Here is a 25,089-nt window from a genome sequence, read left to right as displayed (position 1 = left end):
TCAAGATGGATGAGGTGGAGTCATTCCTCACTCCTAAATCCTCTATAAGTAGTGTTGTAGGTGATGATGCAAAAGTGTGAACCGTCCAATGCTTAGATTTCAGCTCTTTTGAAGGTAAAGCTGACCTTTCAGCCACAACAAGGACCAAAATAAACACCAAAGTTAAACGTCCATTTTACTCATAAAAAAAATACTCCTATTATTTATTTTTCTTAAAGCAACCAATTTGTGATAATTCTACACCAATCACAAACATTGGTTCCTTGCCTTCTTCATTCAGCAATAAATCTGAACGGTCATTCTCTATCACTCGACTCTCAGAGTCTGTTCCCAAACATAACAACCCTGCCATTAATAGGTTTAAAAAATTCAGAAAATTGTTTTCTACACTGTACCCCAAGATAATGGTTAAGAAGTTAAACAAAGAGGTGAACATTCCCTTCCATAAAAATGTACTATTTCATATGTCATTATTTATGATTTGTCAAAAAATATTTAGTAATTAATTTTTTAATTTAAATATATTTTTTAATCAATCATAAACAGTGCCATGTGAAGTAACACATTATGCTCCCAAAGAAAAGTAAGAAGTTTGCATCACTTTTTAAACATATTAACTTCTTTTTCAGCCTAACCTTTATTTTTAGTTTTAAGTTAGACTTTCAAATTTCAATTTGGAAAAGACGCCCTTTTAAATGTGTTGAATTTGAAAGATTCCAGTATAAGGTGTATGTTAGAAAGTTTCTTTTTTACAAAGTCAATCAATTATCTAGAAATTCATGTATATTAATTTTGGAGATAATTAACATATAGATGATACCAAGTAAAATTTTCTAGAGTGTTTATAAATATTAAACTCTTTCTAAAATGAGTAAATAAGATTTATTCTATTGACTCATTGACCAAATTCTCTTCCTCTCCAAGTATCATCGCGTCTCCATTATACAAAAGAATTCAACAAACCCAAATCCCAAAAAAGTTATAACTATAAGACTTTCTCTATAAAAAAAAGTAATCTTTGGAGAAACAAAAACTTAAGGTCAAATCTCGAGAATAATAAATAAGAAAACAACAGTTCAAAAACATTGACCACCATTTAGCTTATGTGCAAGTCATGATTAATTTAAAATTCAAGTAAATAAAAGTCATTCTCCAATAGTTTTCCTTATAGTAATTTACACTCTAAAAATAGGTGGTTGTCTATGGTTAGTACAAGAGAAAAAAAATGTTCATAGTGTCATTTTAGCATGTCCATGTTTAGTATAAAAAACATATGCAATAATACAATGTAAGAATAGTTGTTAATACATTATCTACCATTCATATTTTATTAGAGTTATTACCGATTCTTAAATATAAGTAATGTAAATGAATAATAAATAATATAGAGTTTATATAAATTTTTCTACATAAGCAGTTAATATAATTTTGTTAAAAAGTAATGTTATATTATCCTATTAATCATCATACTCACGAGAAAGTGACACATGTCGCTTGTAAACCCATCATTAGTAAATCCTTATACTCGCCTTGTGACCTATGTCATTTTCCTATAGACATGATGATTTAGGAAGAGAATATATCATTTTTCAATTATAAATTAAAATTATGAAATGTTTTGATTGAACCAATAGCATGACAGCATTTTCTCCATTTTACAAAGGTGGTATTGCCGTATTGGAACTTTAATACTGGCGTGGCAGAATGTATATAAAGCGCGCGTGAATTGAATTGCGCCTTTTTTCTCTCTTTATTTTCTTCCTTACATTCATTTCACTGCATCATTTCATTCATTTCCATTCATTCATTCATCTTTTGCATTTCGTGCCTTATCCTCTGTTATTCTTCTCATTTCTCTTCAATAACACCATCAAACTAGAACTCATTTCTGAACTAAGCTATTGTTGTATCAAAGGTGGGTGATTTCTCAACTATTGTTTAATTTTGTTATTAATTCATTTGATTTTGATGTTCAAAATTTTATTTTTTATCAATATTTGGTTCTATGCATGGTATTGAATTAGTGATCAGTTGGTGTTTTGTATTTGAAGTTGGAAACTTTTCTTGTGGATCATTTGTGGGGTGGCTTTGTTTTTTTGGATTGGTGTAAGTGTTAATCTCCAAAGTATTATTTGATTCATCTAAAAAATGATGAATGAAGTAGATGCTTGATGGTTTCTACTTCTCTCTTTTACATGATGTAATAATTTTGGATGGTGTTGAAATGAATTATTATTTAGGCAGTGTTCAATAAACATGTTAGATTAGAACAGAAGACAGAAAAAGTTCAATTCTATTTATGTTTGGTATATTTTATAAATTTATCCAGACATGTCATGAGGTTGAAAAGAGATATTTTTGTTCTTCTAAAGAGGGTGGAATCAAAGAATAGAAACATTTTGTGAGATTCTGTTATGTCTGTGCCGAATGACTATTGTTACAAGTTCTAATAGGTAACTCTTATTGACAAAAACAGGAGATGTTGTAGATTAGGTAGCTTCCTAGGATGAGTATACGATACTAATGGATTATAATGGAATTGGACTGTGGGGAATGCTTTCACTTGGGTGCTTTTTTAAGGAGGAAAGATCAGCGGGGTTGAGGGCTGAGTATACTCTCTTGAAGTCTGTTTGTTTTTATTTTTCTCAATCCGTGTCGTTTAGAGAAAGGAAGTTTCTGAATTAGGAAACTCCTGTAATACAACTAGGTGATTGTTTATTAGCTTACCTCTCATTCATCCACATGTCTGAAAGGTAGCCTCTTTTGCCAACCACGATGCAACATTTAGATTGTGTTTGTGAATGTCAATGGATATTCTCAACAAATCAAAGTTTAGTGTGGATTACCATGTTATGTTTGAATTTTGAAGCACAAAAATGTTGGAGAGCGAAAAAGCCTATAATATAAAGGATCAAATATAGGGCATATGAATGGTTATATGATATATTTTTTAATGTCAAAACTATTATTGCTTTGATGAAGTTCAAGAAATTTTACCAGAGGGACAAGTTGCCGTTTTGTTTCTTTTATTGAAACAGGTATCTATCCTCTACTTGAGGATTTACATCCTAAGATTTGCATCGACACCTTCAATACTTGATGGTGACTTTGAAATATCTTACAACTGTGTTCTATGTTATGATTTCTTACTGATTAGCTGCATGTCTTTGTCTTAGTTACATTTGATGCTGCGATCCTCATTACAGTGTACTTGTGCAGGTATATTCTTGCTGTTGTGGAATCATTCAACGTTTTCCGAAGGTTTCAGATTCCTTGTCAAGTTTAGTGCTTAGAGATGGTTTTCTTTGATCAATCAGATGTTATTCAGTGGGGTCTTCATATTCTCAATGGTGACCCTAGTTATAGTACTGAATACTATAACAACATAGATCAAGATGATAATAGTGACATCTATAATGGACCCTATTTCCAGAACCATCATGAAAATGATTCGAACGATGTAGAGAATGATGAGATTATTGCTCGTACTCTTCAAGAAGAGTTTTCACAGCTAGAGATTGATGAACGTTCGAGGAATGTACAGGAAGGTGAAGGACAGTTCCATGCTCCTCAGACTAAGCCTGCATATGATTTGCATAACTCTGCAATGGGGAATTATTGTTCAGGAGGTATCATTAAAGAAATAAACTGTTTTTTTCTTTTCTATACTTGGAATTTATCTTTTTAGTGGATGTTGGTTAATTCAATGATTGCAATCAAATATTTTATGCACGCAGGTCATGAATATGAACAAAAAGGAATTGATGACGTAGAACCTTCTAGTCCCGGTGAAACAGGGGAATCCTCATCAGAGCTAACTGATAATTCTACACATGATGATGAAGTAGGGAGGAGATTCAGTGACATGACACCAATCCCTGTATGTTTAGCCTCATCTGCTTCTATAGATTCCTTTTCGGACTAGATATTGAAGCTCTAAATAGATACACTTTGGAACTTTTAATTGTCAGTTAGGTACCAAATAGTTAATTCACCATGTCAAATTTTTTATAATTACAAGTAATCAGCTTGCAAAACAGTTGCTCCTACAGTTTGTCAATAATTCATGTACAGTAATGAATGAAACTACTGGTTTAAATCATCTACTCTGATGATAGACAGTGGTCATTTTTTGGCGCAGTCGAACAAAAGAGATACTGAAATTCTTTAGTTTTCTAACATTAACATCATGGTTTTGTCCAAGCACCTGGTTTTACAATTGCTGTATGTTATTATCTTATTTTTTTCTATGATGAATTTGGACCCTTTATTTTCAACCTACAGCTTTGTGTATTGGACTATGAGTTCATTTCCTTTGATCAGTTGTATTGTATGACTTGTGTAGCATGTTCCGAAAATTAACGGAGAAATTCCTTCAATTGATGAAGCAACATCAGATCATCAAAGACTTCAGGATAGGTATTAGTCATAAACAATTATCTTTCTTTGAGAAACTTAATGTAACTGCTGCTAAGAGACATGTATTGTTTTTGTCCAGTAACTGAATAATTGCTATTTCCTTTTGTTTTTGTTTCTCTGTTCCATTTAATTTTCAGCTATTGTTGTAGGATGGGCTCCAATGTGGACTATTTTATCCTTCATTAGTTTGTACTTATATTAGGCTGCTTGAAAAATCATTTATTTTATAAAAAAATCAACATGCCAAATTATGCTTTGCAATTTTTTTTAACAGATTGCAGTTATATGACTTTGTGGAGCACAAGGTAGAAGGTGATGGTAATTGTCAGGTTTGTTGCCTTAAATATTCACTCCTTTAGTTTAGCCAAGTGGCAGAGTAGACTTCAAAAGTTATTTATCATAACTTTAGAAATATAAATTATGATTGTGTGATTAGGAATTTAGGGCAGACCTGTACTTATAATTTTTCGAGTTGGAGTTTGTTTTCCACATTCTGAACTCGTTTTCAAGGTTTTCGACACTTCGGAAGTCGCCATTGTTTCCTAGTTATTTTCCTCCACATCATTTTCTTAAATAAGGCTTGCCCCTGTTGTTCATAATCTCCATTTCCTCTCTTAATTTTCAAGCATATAGTCCCCGAGATGTTGAGCAGGCAACACTTATGCCCTCTACATTTGTTGAACTATAAGTAACTGCTCACTTAACTGGATCTAGAAGACTTTCCTAATCACATAATAATGATTTATATTTTTCAGAAGTATCTCAGTATATTTAGAGTAGATTTCGTAACACACTTCTTTTATGTTGATTTCTCCCCAGTTCCGTGCACTCTCCGATCAATTGTATAATGCACCTGATCGCCACAAGTTTGTGAGACGACAAGTTGTGAACCAGGTTTATTGTGTAGTGGACTATTTTTAATGCTTGCCTATATGCTCTTCTTTCTTGCAATTATCCTTGGATCCTGATTAAGTTAAATGATATTTTAATCCACAGCTCAAATCTAATCCCGAGATTTATGATGGATATGTTCCCATGGAATATGATGACTACTTGGCGAAGATGTCTAAGTAATAATATCTCTTTCTCTATCTTGCTGTTCGTGTGTGTGCAATTCCGTTTTGGCTAACTAATAGTCAATTTACTTTCACTGGAAATGAAACTAGGAGTGGAGAATGGGGTGATCATGTCACTCTTCAAGCAACTGCTGATAAGGTATGGTTTTTGAAACTTAATTACTCTCCCATATAACTTTTTGTAGCACTTGTATGGCACAATGGTAAGGTTGTTACTTAGTGACCATGAGGTCAAGAGTTTAAATCCTAGAAACAACATCTCTACTGGGTAAGGCTGCATATATCTACCTTCCCTAAATCCCGCTAAGTGGGAGCCTCATGCACTAGGCCTTCCTTTTTATCTGCTATATTTTTTTCCAAACATCTAGAAAATTAATCAATCAATACATGACCGTTTAACTTCCCAGGCCATGGTTTTAAATCTTCAAGTTTGGTTCTTTGCTTTGTTCTTAACCATTATGTGTGGACAATCAAAATGTTGTGTCTGCTTAACAATTCCACAAGTTGTTGTATGTTGTAATAGTTTTAAACGTCATACTCATACTATTGCAAGTGTGATAATAAATAGAATCTTTCATACAGGTTTATAATATTTAAAATAACAAAATCAAGAATTTAAGTTCTTGTATATCAAAGTTTGTTAAGGCCCTCTCCCCTTTTTAATTTCCCCTGAATCACATTTTCAACACTTATTCATGTTCTGTTTCATTTGCTTAGTTTAGAACAATCTCTGGAATTCGCTATGGAATATTAGCCTTCTACTTATTTTAAGATATTTGGATTTTTTATAATCCTTTTTCCTCCAGTATGGTGTGAAGATATTTGTGATGACTTCTTTCAAGGACACCTGTTGCATAGAGATTCTTCCAAATTTTGAGAAGCCGAAAAGAGGTTGGTTTTCCTTGTGATTATTCTGATGATATGATTTATGTTATAACTTGGTCATGGCCAATTTTTCAACTTATCTGAGACCAAATAGATGCTGGTTTTCCCCTCTGATAGGAGCACTTTTTTCATCTACTCTAACTTTTCATTTTCCCCCTTTTAGTCTCTTACTCTCTTTAATTGTTTTCCTGGAAACAACCACTATCCGCTTGCGGGGTAAGGCTGCATATAATCGTATATCTACCCTCCCTAGACCACACTAAGTGAGAGCCTCGTGCTCTGAGCCGTCCTTTTTTGCTCTCTTTAATTGTCTTGTTTTTCTTCATGTATTATTCCATTTTGACCATTTTTTGGTTAAATTATAAGCAATTATTCCTTCACTAGATGCAACGATTCTGAATGATTATACAGCTATTGTACAAGTTTCTATTATGGAAATCTGGAACTTAATTGTCGAAATGTTTGAATAAAATTTCCATTCTTGTGATCGTTAGTGTTGGTATCCATCTGATTAACGTATAGATTCATTGTATGGGAATATCATCATGTAATTATGCACATGAGCATGTATAAACTGAGCTCCAATTACATTAAGCAGTTGTAATTATACTTATATATTGTGCTATCCTATAATGAGGGCAAGCCTCGGCAAAATGGTAACATTGCTTGTCTTGTGGCCTAAAGTTCATGATTTTAAATCCTGGGAACAATTTCTTCACTTCATGGTGTTCTGGACTCCACTAGGTGGGAGTCTCATGTACTAGGCTACTCTTATTATTCTTCTATCCTATAATCAACTTGACTAATATGTTTGTTTATTGCAGTGATTTTCCTAAGTTTTTGGGCAGAGGTGCATTACAATTCTATCCACCCTAGAGGAGGTACTTCTAACAAATTTTGGTTTTCCAAAACAAGCTTCCTAATGTTTTCAATCACTAGTTTCAAATTTAACACAATTGAAATATTAACTTGTTGATTCAGATAAAGCTTCAAGTGAGTCAAGAAAGAAGGAATGGTGGTCTAGGAGCTTTGGAAGTAAGCATTAGAGTCATGATTGATTTTGAGAGCACACCATTTTCAACCTCTACAATATTCCTTGTTAAGGATTTAATTTATATGGGAAAAAAATCTTTTACACAAAGAAATATCACACCATTGTTACATAGGTTGATGAATGTGTCAAAAATTGGTTAATGTACTAAGAACATGGTTTCAAAATGTTGATATTTTACTAAATAAACATTAACATATTTTTAGCATACCATTATTCAATGTAACAATGGTGTGTAATTTTTCAGTGTGCAAATTACATAGAACAACACTGAGCCCATATCTTGGGTGGTTATTTTATCCAATCATTTTATTTTATTTTTAATTATAAATATGGGTATGCTGACACAGTGTATAGTCCCAGTGGCATTTTTGAATGATTTGTGGAAGAAACCGCATTTTATACAAAGTATTAAAAATTGAAGTAGTTAAGGTGGATGGCTATTTTATACAAGTTTGTTTTCCTCTTTATTAGTATGGAGGCTTTGTTAGTTTTTGGAGTTTTTTTTGGTCCATCCGAAGTACAAAAGAAACAAAAAACAACCCAAAAGAGAAACTAAAATACAGGATATAGATACTGATGAAGAAAATGTTGACAATTCGCAGGAGCCATATCTTAGATCCTGAACACATCTGAAGAATAAGAATCAAGTCTAATTATATAGTCAGTCACGTGATTAGCTTTTCGAACAACAAATTTGATCTCAATGATTCAGTCCCGAATTAACCAAGAACAAATATCAGAAACTATCCTCAATATTTGATGGAGATGAGTAGGGACCTTATGATGGAATGATGATTAATTTTAAAAATTTAATTATGGATTGATATATATCATCGAAGGATCTAAAGTTGTTGAAAACAAATTTAAAGGAAAAAATATGATCCTTTATCTATTTACGAATGTTGAATTTATCATTATTTTATTTTAGTCTTTTAATTTTTAAAATAAATCTAATTTTTTTATTTGATTACAATGGTGTTAGTTTGGACCTTATGATGGAATGATGAATAATTTTGGAAACTTAATTATGGATTGATATATATCATCGAAGGATCTAAAATTGTTAAAAACAAATTTAAAGGAAAAAATATGCTTAGTATACTTTTGATCCTTTATCTATTTATGAATGTTGAATTTATCATTATTTTATTTTAGTCTTTTAATTTTTAAAATAAATCTAATTTTGTTATTTGATTACAATGGTGTTAGTTAGGAATGGATGAAGTATTATTTATTCTTTCTCCTTACTATGTGATTGGGTGGAGAAGATAGGGAAATAGGGTCAATCCTCCTATTGTTTTCATGGTATTCTAGGACAATGGAATCCAGAAAAAACGGAAGGAAAAATATTCTCGAAATAATGTACTTAGTAGTAATGATATATTGTTCTATCAAATCTTTTTATAAATCTCCTTATTCATAACAAAATCATATTATTAAGAATATATTTGTTTTCTCACTAAAATTGTGTTATTATATATGTCATTTGTTATAATTGATTGAAAAAATATATTAAAACTAAAAGTTTAATAATGAAATATTTTTCTTACTAATATTAAGTGATATCATTTTCCTTTACTTAAGTTAAATTTGTGAAGAAGATCTTTGCTCCTGACATTGACACGGTTTTGATGAAGATATCAACATCACTAAAAAGAAGAAAAGGAAAAATACTTATGAAGACAAAGAAGATAAAGCTTCAAGACAAATTAGTCTAAGTCTAAATAAGTACTTCTATATAGGGCTGGAAATGAGTCGAACCAGAGTTCAGCTCGATAAGGATTGACTCAGTTCGAAACTCGACTCGAGTTCGATACGAGTTATTTTTTTAGCTCGAATTCGGCTCGATTAAAGTTTGCGAACTATTCAGTTCATTTCGAATAGTTCATTTGGACAACTCAAATAATTAATTAAAAATTGAAGAATACTTGAAAAAGGTTATATATATATATATATAATAACAATAAATATAAATAATAATGTATGAGATATAATAAATATAAAAATTAGTTTATATATATATAAATCTATCGAGCTAGCTCATGAACCTAACGAGTCGAACTATATCTAACTCAAGTTCGGCTCATTTATTTAACGAGCTCAATTTCCAGCTCAAGTTCAGCTCACTTGGTTCATAAACCAAGTTTATCGAGCTAAATAACAAATCGAGTTTCGAATGAATACCGAGTTGGTTCGGTTCATTGTCAGTCATACTTCTATCCTATACACTCGAATATACAATAGTAGTAATGCTCAAACTATTTTCTAAGAAAATTGAAACACTTCAAGTATAAACAAAACAATTTTCAAAAATAGTGTGTAACAGGTTACTGTATCTAAGTAACAGGTTACATAAGTGAGAAAACCAGTTACCTAACAAAAACTGTGCAAAGTAATCGATTACTGTATGTAAGTAACATATTACTCAGTTTTAGCAAAGATGAGTAATCGATTACTCAAGGCTGTAATCGATTACTCTAATTAAATTTTAGATGCCCAGTTGGACAGAGACTTTGGGTAATCGATTACTCAAGGTTGTAATCGATTACTGAGAGTTGTTGCATCGATTTTAATATTTCAAAATGAATGGTTTTCATCCCAAACGAAATGATTTCATTCCAATCAATTTCTATCATTTCAAAAAGGTGTTATGGCTGGTTGGAAAACCTATTAAAGACATTGAAAATCAGAATCAAATCATAACTCTTACACAATCTTCTCACAAACTTTCAAACATAATTCTGAAAATTCTCTGAAATATTTTCTGCACTTTTTGCAACTTGTTCTTAAACTTTCAAAGTGAATTTTCTGAGTTGCTTGAAGTAAAGTGTTTCAATAACATGTTACTGTATCTAAGTAACAGGTTACATAAGTGAGAAAACCAGTTACCTAACAAAAACTGTGCAAAGTAATCGATTACTGTATGTAAGTAACATATTACTCAGTTTTAGCAAAGATGAGTAATCGATTACTCAAGGCTGTAATCGATTACTCTAATTAAATTTTAGATGCCCAGTTGGACAGAGACTTTGGGTAATCGATTACTCAAGGTTGTAATCGATTACTGAGAGTTGTTGCATCGATTTTAATATTTCAAAATGAATGGTTTTCATCCCAAACGAAATGATTTCATTCCAATCAATTTCTATCATTTCAAAAAGGTGTTATGGCTGGTTGGAAAACCTATTAAAGACATTGAAAATCAGAATCAAATCATAACTCTTACACAATCTTCTCACAAACTTTCAAACATAATTCTGAAAATTCTCTGAAATATTTTCTGCACTTTTTGCAACTTGTTCTTAAACTTTCAAAGTGAATTTTCTGAGTTGCTTGAAGTAAAGTGTTTCAAAGTTTTACAAACTTATAAGAGCATTATTACTTAGTATACAAAGAGTTATCGAATTGCAAATGATATTATATTCCAAACTTGTAAAGGTAATCCTGCCATTGTTGTAAATTCTTCATTGACATTGCAAAATTCTTTCTTTCACAAGGGTGTGATAAGAAAGGGTATATAGTCACTTGGAAAGAGCATTTTCCATGAGTGACATAAGTATTAGTGAGTGAGTAAGGTACATAGAGGTCTCAGAGTGAAATATTGTAATTACAACTCATAATATTTAGTGAAGAAATCTCTTGTGCTGCAAGAGTATTGCATGTAGCATTCGTTGGACAAGAATGTGAACCAGTATAAAATGTCGGTGTACTCTCTTGTCCTTTATCTCTTGATTTTTACTTGTTAATTTTCTACATAATTTTTTTCGCTGCACTTAACTCTTGATTTTGCAGAAAAATTGGTCATACTTTTAAGTCAACTAATTCACCCCTTTTAGTTACAATCTCAGTCTTACAAAATTAACATTATGATGGAATGATGAAATTAGATCATTTCAAAAAATGATGGGCAAAATAGTTAAATAACAAATTGATAAAATAGATAGATGATAAAAAATATTTAATCCCTAAAAACATCTATATCAATATATAATGAGAAAATACTATTCTATGCATATATTTTTTATTTATTGATTTTAATTTTTATGTATTCAAAAAAAGTTAAAAGGAAAAAGGTAATTGTGTTGATATAGTACTCAAATATTCTAATTTTATCACTACTATTTATACATATATAAGTATTATGATTATTGTTTGATCTATATATATATATATAAATAAAAGTTCTTAGTAAAATTGATACTTAGTTGTGGTTGTATTTTTTATATTCATATTCATTTCTCCAACACATTTAATCTGTATTTTAACTTGCATTCCCTTGTTTATCTAAAATTAAATTTATGATTGTTACTCATGATGAACTAATAATGTATTCATCTAATGATATAATAATAGATGTCAAAAAGATCAAAATATCAATAATTTAATTTATAAGAGTAACAATTACATAAGTTAAATGATTAGTTCCTTACCCATAATAACAGCTATTCTTATTAATGCAAAAGAGAACTATAGTAATGAAGAACTGGGCTTTAGGACCCGAAGTGGTATGAGTGACCCATTTACGTTTTTATGATCTTTTTTATTTTGTAAGAACAAAATAGTTAAGAAACTTGAGGTGTGGAATAATAGGTTTATTTATATTTTGCTATAATAATAATATCTATGTTGTTATCTACAATTCCTTGGTTGAAAGAGTGAACTAGTAATGTTTATGTTTATTTTGTAGAGATTATAGTGTGTATGTAATTGAACCATGGAATCTGCAAATTCTATGTTTCGTTCATCTCCACTCTTTCCTCTTTCTTCTCCTTCTTCAACAACACTTCCTTCATCTTCTTCCCCTTCAGGTATTATTCATCAATTTCTCTTTTTTTACATATAACTCTTTGCTCTTATCTCCCTTGCTTAACATAGTTTAAGGGCGCGTTTTTAATCAGCTTAATTAAGCGCTTGTTCGATAATTTAAAAGAGCTTTTTTAGAAGCTTATATGATAGGCTCATTTGGCGGGTTTGGGTTATTGGGTAAACAACTTATAGGAAACTCATAAGTTATAAGCTAAAAAGAGCTTATATGATGGTTATAGTCTCTCTTTGAAGAAACTAGCTTATAGCTGTAAAATTAGCTATAGTTGAAAACTTAGAGGTGTTTGGCAAAATTATTTGTGCAATTAGCTGAAATTTGTTTGATGACTTCAAAGGACATGTAATGTTATACTGGGTTGGGAGAAAAATTTGGTATTTGTTGAAAAATGACGTGGCAAGAACGAGACATTGATTATTGAAAGAACTGAAAGCTTTTGGAAGTAACTTTCCATAAGCTAGCTCATAAAAACTATAATCTCCCTTTATTTTTTGTTTATCGAACAGCAGTGCAAGCTCTTCGAATGAGTCAATAAGCTATAAGTTTGTCATACCAAATACACGCATAAGCTACTTTCAAAAATTTATATTTTATAAGCTGTTTTCACTAGCTAAGGTTTCTCATAAGCTCTTCCAAATGGCACTTAAATTAAGTAGGGGTTTTAGAGATTTATGTCTCAAGCTATCATGTATGCAAACTTTCACTCTTCTGCTTCCAGTACATCCTATTTTTACCATTCTGTTGTTTGTTCTTTGTTAATTTGTGGGTTTTCATTTACTCCTTCTTTTCAAATTAAATTTCCTATGTTCTTAAAGTAGTTATTTTCACCTTTTTGTCTGAGTTGAAAAACTGTTACTGTCTGCAGTTTCAATGCTTCATGAACAAGCTACTCTCGCAGTCACATCTAGGTCTTCTAGTTTTGCAGCCAGGAATTTTCCCACCTCGGTTCTTTTACAAGAGCAGCACGATGAGTATAGGCCCCTACTGCATATGTATAAGGAAGACAAGACATCCCAGGTTCAAAATTTGATCATAAGATTCCACTCTTTAAGTGCATGTAATCAAATCCTTTATTAGGATGGACAATTTTTCCCTAGTGTTGGTCTAGTGGTGTAAGGCCCCGCTAGATCCCCAGGATGACCAAAAGGTCAAGAGTTCGATTCTTGGAAGAGACACTTGTTAGGAGGGACAACCACGCACCCCGAAAGGGATTAGTTCCTTATCAAAAAGGGTGAGGGGATACCCTTGGTAGTACCCAACAAAATCCTTTATAATTTTCCACGACCACCCTTTAAGTTTTGTAGCATGTAATGATTGATCCCTTTTTTCTGTACATATAATCAATTATTCTCCCCTTTGTTAGTATAGGCCACATTAAATACAAGGCAGGTGGATATGGCTTCAGTTCATGAAAAGGATAACATTGGCGATACAGATCCATTTGTGCATGACTTTATGCAGCAGTTGCATCTCCGTTCTCATTTACAGAACATGTGAGATAAACAGAATTGTATTCATGTTAATTTTATCATTTGTAATTGCTAATTTGTAATTGCTAATTTGAAATTATGCACATCTAAAGTTGTCTTCTTATAAGGTGCATCTATGATCTTCTGCAGATTGACTTCCTCACCGAGACAGGAAATCACTGCTTCTTCTACTCCACAGCCTGTCACTATTGATTCAGACGGGCCTGCACATGGTCTTAAGTCTGATGCAGTTTCTCTTGCCAAGCAAGCTTTGTCAGCCTCAAAACAAGCAGCTTTGGTAGCTAAAGAGTTGAAATCAGTTATAGCTCATGATGCTAATTCACTTCCTTTTAGGTTAGTTCTTTCTTTGTGGGTAACTGACATCCTTAATTCATTTTCCTGTTTATGGGATAATATGTTCTTAGAATAGTGCCTCAAATATTGCCTTCAGTATGGCCTCCACAAGCTTGGCCAACTGTTCACTTGGAAAGAATAAAGTTGTGAGGTCAACACGGCTTCTGGAAAGACAATCCAAACAAAGGAAGGTACCAAAGTCAAAAGTTCTCGACGAAGAAAGTTACCTTGCAAGAAAGTCAGATGCACAGGGAAGGTTACGTGTAGAAAAGACGACAAAGGAGGGGTTTAATCAAAACGATCCCCTGCGCTTGTTCTTGTGGGGTCCTGAAACAAAGCAACTTTTGACTGTTGAGGAAGAGTCACAATTGATTTCTCAGCTACAGGTGTTGCTTGGAATTCGATACTTCGTTAAACACATAGTATAATGTATTAATGCTCTTCTAGTTTTGCCTTAATGTGCAATATGTAACAGGATTTATTAAGATTGGAAGAAGTAAAGATGAAACTTCAATCTCATCTCGAGAGGCAACCAACTTTGGCTGAATGGGCTGAGGGTGTCGGCCTTAGCTGTCCAGCATTGCAGACACGGCTTGATTGTGGTAACAGAAGTAGAGAAAAGTTGATTACGGCCAACTTACGCATGGTAGTTCATATTGCTAAAAATTATCTGGGGCGTGGTCTCAGCCTTCAAGACTTATTGCAGGTAGCTTCTGAGAAATCAAAAGTCTCTGTTCCCCACCAGAAAAGTCTATTTCTATTTCATTATTATTGCACTGTTACTGTTAATTTAGTTTGCCATGTATGTGGTCTATTTCATTTACTTATTTTATACAAAAGAAACATTATTAGAAAAGAAGGGAGAATATTACAGGAGGATAAGAATTCCTTATAAGAACAAAAGAAAAATCTAGAAGCTAAGCAAAAGAGTCATGCAACAAAGCATGCCAGTCTCTCTGCATATCTACTTTATTTCTATACAAAGAAGAACCCTAGAATAGATGTCTAGCTAAAGTTGAAGCTGTAATTGTGGAAAGCAGAAAAGCTTTGGTTAAAGGCTCTCTAATAATATTTCTTTTCAGAACTGTTGCAATCATTATCTTAATAATGTAATTAGTAGCTAAATTTTTTAACTTTCCTTCCTGGTGCTGTTATAGGAAGGAAGTATGGGTCTTATGAAGAGTGTGGAGAGGTTTAAACCCCAAGCCGGTTGCCGGTTTGGTACTTATGCATACTGGTGGGTAAGACAAACAATAAGGAAGGCCATATTTCTACATTCCAGGACAATCCGTCTGCCGGTAAGAACAATATGTTTATTTCTCTAACCTAGTTAGCTAAATTAAAGCTTCCTATTACTGAAGTGTTATTATTAATGAAATTGTCATATGTTGACAAAGAATGAAAAATGAAGTTATTTATAAAGCAAGTATCTACTCTATAGTTGTAACAGGAACTAGTGTTTTATTTCCAGGAGAATTTATATACCCTTTTGGGCAAGGTCATTGAAGCAAAGAAATTGTGCATTCATGAAGGCAATCTTCGTCCAACCAAAAAAGAATTAGCAGAAAGGGTAGGAATTACAGTAAACAAGTTGGAAAATTTGCTCTTTTCTGCAAGAATTCCACTTTCAATGCAGCAAACTGTGTGGGCAGACCAAGATACAACTTTCCAGGTAGGGTTTCAAATAAATATGATTTACCCCCTGATATGGTATAATTCCTTTGTTCTATACAGTGAAAATGAAAGCTGTGTTAATATATAGAATGTTTAGAACATCTGGAGGTTATTAAGCTTCCCATTTTAAATTGGCTAGTGTCTTTACGGAGTCTTTTGCTTATGGTGTTAATTGTCCAGACAAATTGGGGGAAATATATTGAAGAGAGCCGAAATATATTTGACTGCAAGAATCTTCGCAAATTTGTGTACTTAGTATTCTGTTGTGTATGATGGTAGGTCAGATGACAACACTTATAGATAAGTTAGTTACATGAAATCAGTTGGTTCAGTTTGTTTCTTCACTGACTGTCTTGGTTCAGGATTTTGAGAGCAAACTGCACTAATCTGTATATACACCTGAAATTTAGTTTCTGAACCACTATGTTATTAGTAGGATTTAAAGGACTAGGGAGCTATGGTTTGTGAACTATGAAATTTGGTTTGAGGTTAACCTTAGGGTGAATTAGACTAGACCTTGAACATCCTAGAAACGTGTTACAAGTGGGTGATCAGACTCAAGTCACTAACCGTTTTCCATTCCTTACTAATGTTGGACCATTTAAATTTGTGTTAATATGTACCTCTGATATGCTTGCTTTTCTTGACCTATGGAGACTACTACTGACAGTCCAAAATTCTATTGCATTGATTGAAATAGTTATTTGTTTTAGGAAGGTGGATCTGGAACATTAAAAAATCTTAGTCATATTTCCGATATTTGTTTGCAGCTGTTGTGTTACGATGTTAGTAACCCTGCAATGTGATTCCAACACTGTACTTAGTGTGTGTTTGGCATGACAAGCTTATCGCTTATTAACCTGGTCAAAAACTTGTAGAGCTATTTGATGAACTAAAAGTAAAGAAAGATTGTAGCTTTTAAAAGCTACCAATAATTCATTTCTCATTTTTGCCTTTTAATTGTTTGCGAATGACAATTTTTACCTCCAACCAAATATACCATTTAACAAATTTCAGCTAATTGAGGCTAATTTTTCCAAACAACACTAATTCAATCAGCCAGTTACATGGCTATAAGTTAGTTGTCAAACAAAGCTTTAATCTATTGTCATACAAATTTGGTCTTGTAAATTATGTTAAATTGATCTCCAAATGTTTAGGCAACATAAAATTACAAATGTTTTGAATGACCCAATTACAAGAGTTAACAACAGATTTCTTATAATTGCAGGAGATTACTGCAGACTCTGCATTCGAGATCCCAGATGTTAGTGTTTCAAAACTGCTTATGAGGAGGCATGTAAGCAACATCTTAAGCATCTTAAGCCCAAAAGAAAGGAGGATAATAAGGCTAAGATTCGGCATTGAGGATGGTCATGAGAAATCATTGTCCGATATTGGAAAGGTATTTGGTTTGACTAAGGAGAGGGTCCGACAGTTGGAGAGCCGAGCATTGAACAAGCTCAAGCAGTGCCTTGTCACTGAGGGACTTGATGCATATGTAGACTTGATTGTATAGATATAGACACCAAGGTTATGTAGTTCATCTTGGCATTGACATTTTTTCTGGCCAAGTTCAAAAGCAGGAGCTAGATTGAGCTCTTGATGGAAAAACTGTTACTGAGCCATGGTGATTGAGGGTGAACCAGGGTAAGTAATGGCTAGGCAGTTTTGAAAAAGAATATCCAAGAACTTGAAAGAAAAAAAACTAAGGTTGTAGTATATAAAAGTGGATTTCCACACTTGGTGTTCATGGTTATTTCCTAAACACCGTTTTTTGCTTAAACTTCATGTAGAAAGTGACAAAATCTTCATTTTAATCTTGTTTTGAAGACTTGTCTCTTACTTTCTTGAGCAAATCACGCAATATATCATTCTCCCTCATCCTTACAAATCTATTGCCCTCATCTTGAGTTATTTTCTTTGGCACTTGAGTAAATGGCTTGCACAAAATTTCATTTTGATATTGATTTGCAAGTTGGGTAGAATGCCTTGGGAAAAGCTTTGTAAGCAACCACTTTTGCACTTTTGCTATAAAGATTTCTTTGAGCAAGAGAGTCTGTGAACAAGAGCTTAGGATACCCTATTAAGATCTTTTAAGTATCTGCATGTACAGTTTTCTTTCATATTTAAAATACTTCAAAATCCATGATTAGAATCAAGCCAATAAACCAATGATTAATGTTTTCTGGGATATATTGTCTTTTCCACATAACTAAATGATAACACAATATTATATGGTGGATTATCTTATGCTCGATAAATACCTGATAAGATATGAATATATCTTATCCATTTTCTTATAACTTCATATCACATGATTCCATTAAACACCAGGTAGGATAAGTTTGTCAACCTCTTACCAACAAGGTGTTGTCTAGTGGTGTAAGGCCCCACTGGATCTCCAAGGTCGATGATTCTATTCTTGAGAGTGACACTCACGAATCTCGAAAGTGATTAATTCTTTACCCAAAAAGGTGAGGAGATACCATTAGTAGTACAAAATATCTTATTTGCTAATAAGCTCATATCACTTTATGCCCATTAAACTAGAATAGGATAAGAGCTTATCAAGTTCATAACTTATCCTATTTTCTTATACATGTTAATATCACATGACCCATTAAACACTAAATAGGATTAGAGCTTATCTAGCTCAAGAAAATGTTCTCTTACATGATAAAATTATGGGTGTGAAACCAGAAGTATAAAGGTGGTAGGCAAATAACAATACTTGTGATTTTCTTATATCTTCAAAGATAGCTAGGATATACTTTAGTTGAGTTATATGACCCTTCACAAACAAAAATTATCCTCACACACAAAAAAGTGACCAAAGATAGTATTAGCACAAGATAAGACCCACACGCAAAGGGGAGACATGCTTAATTAAGATGTTAACTTCATGAAACAAAACAGAAAGCTCAACTAAAAAATATGTGCACAGACGTATAAGAGTTTTTTATAATATTATAGTATTACTTACTATTCATATTTAATAATTATGGACTCTTAGATAAAAATAATTAAAATTAATGATAGATAATATATTAATTATATATACAACTTTCCACTAACAATATTTAGATAAAAATTGATTTTTTATGTGTTTTTCACGTGATAAAATTTCAACTAATGTCATGTCACTTGTGAACTTCCACAGGGAAAATTTGACATTGGATGCAGGGCATATAATTGAGTACATCATACTAACCAAAGTATAATTAGCAGAAGAAAAAATATTTCTTTTATTTGTATTTTTACATGATAAAATCTAATAAATAGAAACTTGTTTATGTGCGCTAGATATTATATATAATTAGTTTTAAATTGGAATAAAATGTAAAGGTTGTTCTATGCAATTGACAATTAATATAAAATTTTGTAGAATCTCTTTATCAATGTGAAAAAAATATTGTAAATAGATAGATAATATAAATACAATAAGATAATAAAGTATTTCTTTATATAAGTAAATAATTTATCTCCTTCAGCCAATAAAAGTATGACATATGTACTATTTTGTTTAGTTTTAAAAATATTTTTATAGAAATGATTAAATAGGACACAGGTCGTGACTTTAGTGGTTGTAAGAGATAACTTATTCCTTATACTATAAAATACTTTATTCTCTCACAATTATTTTACAAGGCATAACATTATCATGTAAAAAAACATGAAGGACAAAAAATATCCTACTCATTATAATAGTGATTGGTTGGAGAGTGCAACAACACCATGGTCATAATTATACATTTGCGTTGAACACATTTTCCCAATGTAATGCAACCATGATTGGTTTGGTTGTTTCCACAATTGTATCAACATAGTAATTACAATCATTTCAATTACATTTCTCCAACTCAGCCATAATTACAATGGTGATAATAACTGTAATTTACAACATGTGCATGCATCATCAACAAAAAATAATCATGTCATGGTTTACAAGGGTTAGTACCGAATGAAACATTAGCCTTTAATCCTAGAATTCTTACTTACTCATAGACCAATGATATTTCTATGAAATAGTAATGCTTGAAAGTGATTAATGTATCGCTATCCTGGGAATGATAGAAATTCTTTATGATTAGTGAAATATCATAGGATCTTGAATTTAATGATTCTCACGCACATATATGAATCAAAGGGTGCAGTGTCATACCCGAATCCATGTTCCTGGATGTGTTTATTTGATCTACGTTTCTGAAAGAGGTTTTGTGGTAAGATGGCCTTCCTCAACCAAATCCTTTATTCCTCTTGGGACTTGCGTTTTCACTCTGATGGGGAGAGGAGAAAACTAAATTTTGATTTGGTGTATTGGGGACCATAACCTTCCTGATATGTTAACTTATATGGGTTCTCATTATCCCATATGTGTTAACCTCATGGGTATCCACCCATTAAGCCCATATTTGTTATTAGCCTTTAGAAATCTAAGGGGTGTCAGTAATTAGATTACTTATAATATAACCCCGGAATAAATAGCTGATATCATTGTATCAAATATATGATGTTCACCTTAATTAGAAATTTATAATTTCTAACAGGGAACACATCTGCTGTCCCATAGTTTGTGTCACTTCATATGCTATGGGCTTGTAATTGGTCAGAAAAATATTTAATAATTAAATTTTAACTTAAATATATTTTTTCTGACCAATCATAAGTCCATGACAGATGAAGTAGCACAATCTATGAGACAGCAGATATATACCCTGAAATATATATGATGATAATCTTTGCATAAACTGTGATCCTATTAGCTAGTTTCTGTTTTCTGTTTTTTATTGTATTTTTTGTTTGCTTTGACCCATTTGATATATTTTTTTCTCAATACTCTCTTGATTATCCACCAAAACTCATAATTAGGTTATAACCATTTAAATATATAACTTTCAGTTATTTATAGTTTTTCTGTATAAATATATCTGCAAGGTGTCTGTTTCCTAAGATACTTAATTGTCAAATTTAACATATCTAGTCTAGGAAGAAAGGCTTGTCCTAACTTGAGGATTTGAATGATAATTTGCCAATGTTCAAGAAGGCGAGCTTATAGCTTTCAATATAATTAATCATAACATAAGCTATTAAAGTTGTTCGATAAATAAAAATTGAAAAGAGTTTGTAACTTTCATAAACTATTGTAATGTTTAAAAGTTAATTTTCATAAAACTACATAATATATCATTTAGAAAATGAAATAATTTTTCAATAATTTTTCTACCAATTTTACCCTTCAAAATATTTAAAAATTATATTAGCTATTTCTAACTAAGAAACTTTATTATTACTTTTTATTATTTTTCAAATTTTAGTTGCTTATAATTAAAGTTAGTTTTACTAAATATCTCTAGTTTAATAAGCTATATATATACAACTATAAATTTCCAACTATCTTAGCAATTAAGCTTTGAATTCACATTTGGAAGGTAGTTTTTTCCAATATACTCTTTACCCTTCCAACTTACCTCTCTTCCTATTACAAATCAAATTAAAGAGAAAATTTTACCTTTACACATGTGCAAGTGTAGATAAGGTGCTTTTTTTTCAGTATTGCCCATTCTATTTTCATATGCTTCTGACATCTGGTGGATTTCAATAGTAACATTTAATACTTGATCTAGAAGACCAAGAATTACTAGCACCCTACCCAAATACATGTCTTCTTTCTGTTATATAAATACACTAGTAGAAGCATAACCTACTATGTTTTTCTATCACTATATTTAATTTACTTCTATATGGTGTCTAAATAAGTAGCATTACACACTCATTCAATTCATGGCAGTGAAGGAAATCAATACAAGCCAAAATATTCAACAACAGCAACAACAAGCTTGTGATCCTTGCAAGTCTTTTGGCCAGAAGTGTAGTCACCTTGTGAAGAAGCAAAGAGCAAAATTCTACATTCTTCGTCGTTGCATAGCTATGCTTTTGTGTTGGCATGAAAGGAACTAGCTTAATGTTTAACACAATGCGTGCATGTTATCATCTTTTTCTACATATAAGGTTGTAACATAAAAAGGATACTATTTGATAAAAGGCGGTCCAATGCATGAGGCTCCTACTTAGTAGGTACGAGGAGGGTAGATGTACGTAACAAACAAGCGGAGATATTGATTCCAATATTTGAATTTGTGACATCATGATCACTAAAGAACAATCTTACCATTGTATTAAGCTTATCCTCTAAGGGTACTATTTTGAGGAGAAATTGTTATTGTTATTGTTATTTTTTCTTCTTATAGAATTGCATTTTGTGTAATTATGTTCAGCTAACATGTGAAAGAGATTAGATCTGTTTCAGTTTTCATAATTGTTTAGTAGATCTTCTTTTTCAGATGTCATAGAGTCTCCGAAACTTAATTAACATTGATGTTATTTGTGGTTTGCTTCATTAGGGTACTCAAACTTATATGCACTACCTTGTTTCTGCTTCACTTACTTCAACCCTTAAGATTTTGTTTAATTTTTCCAGCTCCAAGTAATTCTACGATGAAGAGAAAACTATTCACATGATATTCAGATTTTAAAAGAGAGCAAAAATTTAGTTAATAATTGTTTCTGTATTCATATAAACCCCACATCTTTATAGTTCATCTGGCATGATTAAGGTGCAAAAAGTAACTTAGCCTTTATATAGTCAAGAAACCCATTTTCTGATAAACAAATATTTGCAATCTCAAAATCATGTTTCGCACCAATAAAAATATGTCGTCTCAATTAAAAAATTAATTGTTTTATTTTTTATTTTTGTTTCATTATCATTAGTAAAAGACAAAATAGTAACACTAATTTCCAGAGACCATGTATTTGAAGAAATATATTATTGCCTTTATTTAAGAAGAAAATGGGAAGAAACCATATGGCTAACCAACTTTTCCGAGACAAATTAAATAAAAGTTAAAAAAATATGCGATATGGTGATGCAGGCTGAAGCAGAACACAACACAACACAACAGAGAGCTTCAAAATTGAAGAAGCATAGCATATAGTGCATGGTTAGTGTAGGATTTCTTTACACTATTAATCATTAATCAATCGCATTTTGACATTTTTCATACCATTGTTTTAAAGGACAGGAGAAAGAGTCCATTTGGGGTCTGAACTAATGTTATTAATATTTTATCCCGCAGTTATCATATTGATCAAAATATTGGTATGTGATTGGTAGTTTATTAATTAAAACATATATTAATTAATATATTTTATAATAAATTTATAAAATATAAATATTTTATTTGCAATTATTAGAATTGTTTAATGATTGACTCTGTTAAAAATAATTATGAGGTTAAATGTTGAATCATTAATATATCATTTTAAAAAATATAAAAAACAATTATTGATAAATTGATTTTGATAGATATAATACAGTTTCACCAATATTTTTCAATTTTAATGGATTAATTGCATGCTTTGTATAATTGTCAAACTGTACCCTATATGTAAGCATCGGTTGAACATACCTGTACAATACAGTATTTGTATCATGGGTTTGAATTTGGACTATCTTTTTATTTATTTTCCTAAAACCAAGTGAGCTTACCCTTGAAAATTATTGAGTTCTGTCTCTCTTTTTTTTATAGTTCTGTCTCTTTTAACAATCATATTAAGTATAATATATCTTCCAATAAAATTAACCTATACATTCAATCAATCATTAATAAATGAAATGCTACTATGTTATTTTTATGTACACGTATGAAAATTTGTAGTTTAATTTTATAAGTAAAATAATCATTTTAATATATTAAATCTTAAAGCGCCAGTCTAGTAGTACAAAGTCTTATATGTTCAGGATGACCAAAAAATCAAGAATTTAATTCCTAAAAATAATATTTGTTTTGAGGATAGTCACGCACCCTGAAAAAAATTAGTATCAAAATATCAGAGGATACCTTTGGTAGTATCAAAAAACCTCAAACATGTTATAATACATTTTATTATATTAAACCCCACACATGCTATAATACATGATTGATTTGTGGATAATGTTAAATACTTTGCCCAAAGTGTATGAAAATTAAACTGCATAAATTATCATGCATCCCACGCTCTCTAAGTCCAATATGATTTTTATAAAATATAAATTGATTAGTCGATTTCATACAATCTAATCATCATGGTCCTCGTGTTAAGGAAACAACAGACCAGATCAAGCATCAATTTAATTTATTTTCCTTGGGTCCTTCCCTTATAACTTCCCACTTTTTATATAATATTTTGTGTCCTCAAATCCCACACCATATCTTAGTTAAATGTTGCAGTCCAAGCAACAAATAAATTCCACATCAAATTGAAACTAATTGAGTTTTTTAGTTTACTTGCACAAGGTAACTACTAAACTGGTTGGTCACAAGGACAAAGTTGAAAAGTTATGGGAATAAATATGTTTATTATTTGAATATCTAATTCAAATGATATTTTTTGGTACTACCAAAAGTATCCATTACTTTATGGATAAAGAACCAATATTTTTTATGGTACGTAATTGTCCTTCTCAACAAGTGTCGCTTACAATAATCGAATCATTGACATTTGGTTATTCTAGGATCTAGTGGGGCTTACACAACTATACCAAAATTTTGTTGGTAGATTTAAACAATTTGATGTATTAAAAAAGGTACAAACAATAATAAGAAGTGATTCACTTACTAGTAAGTCAGAAAACTATACTCTACATTTTGGTCATTCATTCTAGAAAAATCTAATGGTTCAGATCTATTCACAAACTCAAACCATTAAATTTTTCTTTAATGAATGATCAAGATATGGAGTATTTTTTTTTAACTTATCCTTAGAGTAAATGAATCTCATCCAAACACAATTTGTTGTATTATTTTACAACATAAGTAATTAATCATTTCTCTCACTATTTATATTTTTTATAAAACCTACCTTTCAAAATTTTAAAGCAAAAGCTTAGGTGTCACATTTTCTATCAAAAAATTATTCTAAAAAATCATTTTCCATAAAATGGGTATGGTTGGTATTTACGTGGGTGGAATTGTGTTAGAAAAAGCACGTAGTTGGCCAATTTTAGTTAGAAATAGGACCTGAATGAGTCAGCATGATGCTAATTTTTATGTGTGGTTGCTTTCTCAAATCATTAGCTTTTCTTTATGGACAATAGAACTTCTATTCATCTTCTCGTTTTGAGAGCCATACTGCATTTTTATCACTTTCTTATCCACCTTCAAATTTCAACTATATCTTTGTATGATTGCATAATTAAACATTCAATTAATTGGGATGAAGAATTGCAACTTGCAAGGTGTTCTACAAATTGAGTGAATCTAAGGTAATATCGTAGCAAGAGAAATTTATTGC

The 25,089-nt window shown here is 31.4% G+C and overlaps 2 protein-coding genes across 6 annotated transcripts; both read left to right on the top strand.

The window, feature by feature from the left end:
* On the top strand, positions 1,654-7,559 carry LOC109333730 (OTU domain-containing protein 5-like). 5 transcript variants are annotated; one of them, XM_019569288.1, is made up of 12 exons: positions 1,654-1,915; positions 3,220-3,557; positions 3,588-3,629; positions 3,738-3,880; positions 4,346-4,419; positions 4,694-4,748; positions 5,239-5,313; positions 5,416-5,489; positions 5,586-5,634; positions 6,302-6,386; positions 7,205-7,261; positions 7,362-7,486. In XM_019569288.1, the coding sequence occupies exons 2-12, from the start codon at positions 3,296-3,298 to the stop codon at positions 7,424-7,426; spliced, it is 981 nt and encodes a 326-aa protein (XP_019424833.1). In that variant the 5' UTR covers positions 1,654-1,915; positions 3,220-3,295; the 3' UTR covers positions 7,427-7,486. The 5 variants fall into 5 exon arrangements, 4 of the variants coding, with proteins under 4 accessions (XP_019424833.1, XP_019424832.1, XP_019424834.1 ...); XM_019569287.1 differs by adding an exon at positions 2,025-2,106 and having other exon boundaries at positions 3,220-3,629; XR_002106044.1 differs by adding an exon at positions 7,523-7,559 and having other exon boundaries at positions 1,655-1,915; positions 3,220-3,629; positions 7,362-7,485.
* On the top strand, positions 12,039-17,593 carry LOC109334734 (RNA polymerase sigma factor sigF, chloroplastic-like). Its single transcript, XM_019570647.1, has 10 exons — positions 12,039-12,242; positions 13,122-13,273; positions 13,625-13,749; positions 13,876-14,079; positions 14,177-14,465; positions 14,555-14,785; positions 15,237-15,377; positions 15,551-15,751; positions 16,985-17,295; positions 17,343-17,593. The coding sequence occupies exons 1-9, from the start codon at positions 12,149-12,151 to the stop codon at positions 17,270-17,272; spliced, it is 1,725 nt and encodes a 574-aa protein (XP_019426192.1). The 5' UTR covers positions 12,039-12,148; the 3' UTR covers positions 17,273-17,295; positions 17,343-17,593.

The sequence above is a fragment of the Lupinus angustifolius genome, chromosome LG19, assembly GCF_001865875.1.
Source record: "Lupinus angustifolius cultivar Tanjil chromosome LG19, LupAngTanjil_v1.0, whole genome shotgun sequence".
In the NCBI taxonomy this organism is placed as follows: Eukaryota; Viridiplantae; Streptophyta; class Magnoliopsida; order Fabales; family Fabaceae; genus Lupinus; species Lupinus angustifolius.
This window is presented reverse-complemented; position numbering and strand designations above follow the sequence as displayed.

What these genes read in the sequence shown, in the direction of transcription:
- LOC109334734 (XM_019570647.1), top strand. Translation starts at nt 12,149, where the DNA reads ATGGAATCTGCAAATTCTATGTTTCGTTCATCTCCACTCTTTCCTCTT. An exon ending in AGGAAGACAAGACATCCCAG is followed by an intron (nt 13,274 to 13,624) that starts GTTCAAAATTTG and finishes TTGTTAGTATAG; the next exon opens with GCCACATTAAATACAAGGCA. An exon ending in ACCAAGATACAACTTTCCAG is followed by an intron (nt 15,752 to 16,984) that starts GTAGGGTTTCAA and finishes TTATAATTGCAG; the next exon opens with GAGATTACTGCAGACTCTGC.
- LOC109333730 (XM_019569287.1), top strand. Translation starts at nt 3,296, where the DNA reads ATGGTTTTCTTTGATCAATCAGATGTTATTCAGTGGGGTCTTCATATT. An exon ending in AAGGTGATGGTAATTGTCAG is followed by an intron (nt 4,749 to 5,238) that starts GTTTGTTGCCTT and finishes ATTTCTCCCCAG; the next exon opens with TTCCGTGCACTCTCCGATCA. An exon ending in GACGACAAGTTGTGAACCAG is followed by an intron (nt 5,314 to 5,415) that starts GTTTATTGTGTA and finishes TTTAATCCACAG; the next exon opens with CTCAAATCTAATCCCGAGAT.